The 2,201-nt window shown below is 38.3% G+C and overlaps 1 protein-coding gene across 1 annotated transcript; it reads left to right on the top strand.

The window, feature by feature from the left end:
• The first annotated feature begins 222 nt into the window (after positions 1-222).
• On the top strand, positions 223-1,869 carry LOC134990591 (protein FAM200A-like). The gene has a single exon (XM_063950705.1). It carries the CDS (start codon positions 223-225, stop codon positions 1,867-1,869), a length of 1,647 nt encoding a protein of 548 aa, XP_063806775.1.
• The last annotated feature ends 332 nt before the right edge of the window (positions 1,870-2,201 follow it).

Raw genomic sequence — 2,201 nt, 5'->3', positions numbered from 1 at the left:
AATTTTGTTGCACAAAAAATGGAAAGGTTTTTGAACACTGGAAAGAAGTCTTGTAGTAAAGAAAAGGATGAAGAACCACAGACCAGTGGCACAGTCGGGAAGAAAAGGAAACATCGCAGATACGACGATACTTACCTAGACATCGGTTTTACATATCTGTAGATGTCAACCATGAAGAGCGTCCAGTGTGTACTTTGCTTGAAAGTATTGTCAACAGGAAGCATGATTCCAAGCAAACTAAGGCGCCATTTGGAGACCAATCACCCTAACATGGCTAAGAAATCGCGTGATTTCTTCAGCAGAAAGCTAAAAGAATTAAAAGGACAAAAAGGCACATTTTTTAAACAAGCATCCATACCAAGCAATGCTTTGCTTGCATCTTACAAGGTGGCACATAGAATTGCAATGTGTAAAAAGCCTCACACCATCGCAGAAGAACTGATTTTACCGGCTGCAGTGGATATGGTTAACATTATGGTTGGGGAATCAGCTGGAAAACTGCTTTCAAAGGTACCTTTATCAAACAATACCATCAGTTGTAGAATCCAACATATGGCTGAAGATCTAAATGACCAGTTAATTGAAAAAATGAAAGGGAAGGATTTTGCGCTACAACTAGATGAGGCAACAGACAGTAACAAGGATGCTCATCTGATTTGCTACACACGCTTTGTAGATTGTGACAATATTGTGGAAGACCTTCTCTTTTGTAAAAGTATCACCGCCGGTATAAAGGCACAAGACTTGTTTCAGATCATTGACACTTTTATGAGTGAAAACCAGTTAGACTGGACAAAGTGCTTTGGTGTCTGTACTGATGGTGGTCGTTCTATGGCTGGCTGTTATGGAGGATTGCAGGCACTCATACGAAGCAAAGCTGCTGATGCACTTTGGACCCACTGCATTATCCACAGGGAAGCCCTTGCATCAAAGCATCTGAGTCCGCCACTGAATGCAGTCATGGAAAGTGTGTTGAAAGCTGTGAACTTTATAAAAACTCGGCCACAGAAGGCAAGGTTTTTTAGACAAATGTGTGAAGATATGGGCTCTGAGCACACATCTTTGTTGTATTACTGCAGTTCACGATGGCTCTCCCGTGGCAATGTACTTTCTCGTGTTTTTCAATTACATCAGGAACTCTACTCATATCTTGTAGAAGAAAAACACGAGTGTGCCAATAACTACTTGGATACTGTTTTTTTGTCCAATTTAGCCTACCTGTGTGATATATTTGATAAACTGAATGCATTGAATCTCTCACTGCAGGGAAACAATACCCACATTCTTAAACTCTCAGAGAAGGTATCTGCATTCAGGAAAAAATTGTTTCTATGGAGAAGAAAATTAAATGAAGAGTGTTACAATGACTGTTTCCCCATGTTGCATCAGTTTGTTACATCAAATGATGTTTGTTTGACACATGAACTTAAATCAGTTTTTGAGCAGCACCTAACAAACCTCAGTGACTGGTTTGAAAAATATTTTCCAGAAAATATGGAAAAGTTTGTCTGGATCCAGGATCCATTCAGTACTAGGGCCCCAACGGAATTTACTTCTGTAGAAGAAGAAAAACTCATTGAGCTCTCCTGTGACAAGACCTTGAAAGTAAAATTCAGCAGCATAGGACTTGAAGAGTTTTGGATATCCATTAAAGATGAATATCCGATACTAAGTGCTAAAGCACAGCAAATCCTCATTCCTTTTGCAACAACATATTTGTGTGAAGCTGGGTTTTCAGCAGTTGCTGTAATAAAAAGCAAGTACCGTTCAAAAATCAATGTGGAACAGGAAATAAGGGTGGCAGTGTCCAAGCTGATCCCAAGGTTTGAAAAGTTGTGCAGTGCACAACAGGCTCACATATCCCATTAATAAGTGTTGAATTTTTTGAACACTCTTTAATAACTGCCTACTGTTGTTTTATTTTGTTTGATGTTATTTCTGTTAATGAGTGCTGTTAATTGTTATTTAAAATAAATTAAAGAGAAATATTTTCTTCTTGGATTTATGTTTATTATTTTTAAAACAAGTGAATAATAAGTCATTTTTTCCTCATCTAAATACTGATAACATTGTTTTGACCCAACTACTTTAAAAAAAGGGACAGTTCGGTAATTATTTTGGCTTAAGGGTGCCTTGAAAAAGTCAGGGAGACCCAAAGGGTGCCTTGGACTAAAAAAGTTTGGGAACCACTGCACTAGGAC

This window comes from Pseudophryne corroboree, chromosome 2, assembly GCF_028390025.1.
Source record: "Pseudophryne corroboree isolate aPseCor3 chromosome 2, aPseCor3.hap2, whole genome shotgun sequence".
NCBI lineage: Eukaryota > Metazoa > Chordata > Amphibia > Anura > Myobatrachidae > Pseudophryne > Pseudophryne corroboree.
This window is presented reverse-complemented; position numbering and strand designations above follow the sequence as displayed.

Excerpts from the sequence above, each read along its gene's own strand:
- LOC134990591 (XM_063950705.1), top strand. The coding sequence starts at position 223 with ATGATTCCAAGCAAACTAAGGCGCCATTTGGAGACCAATCACCCTAAC.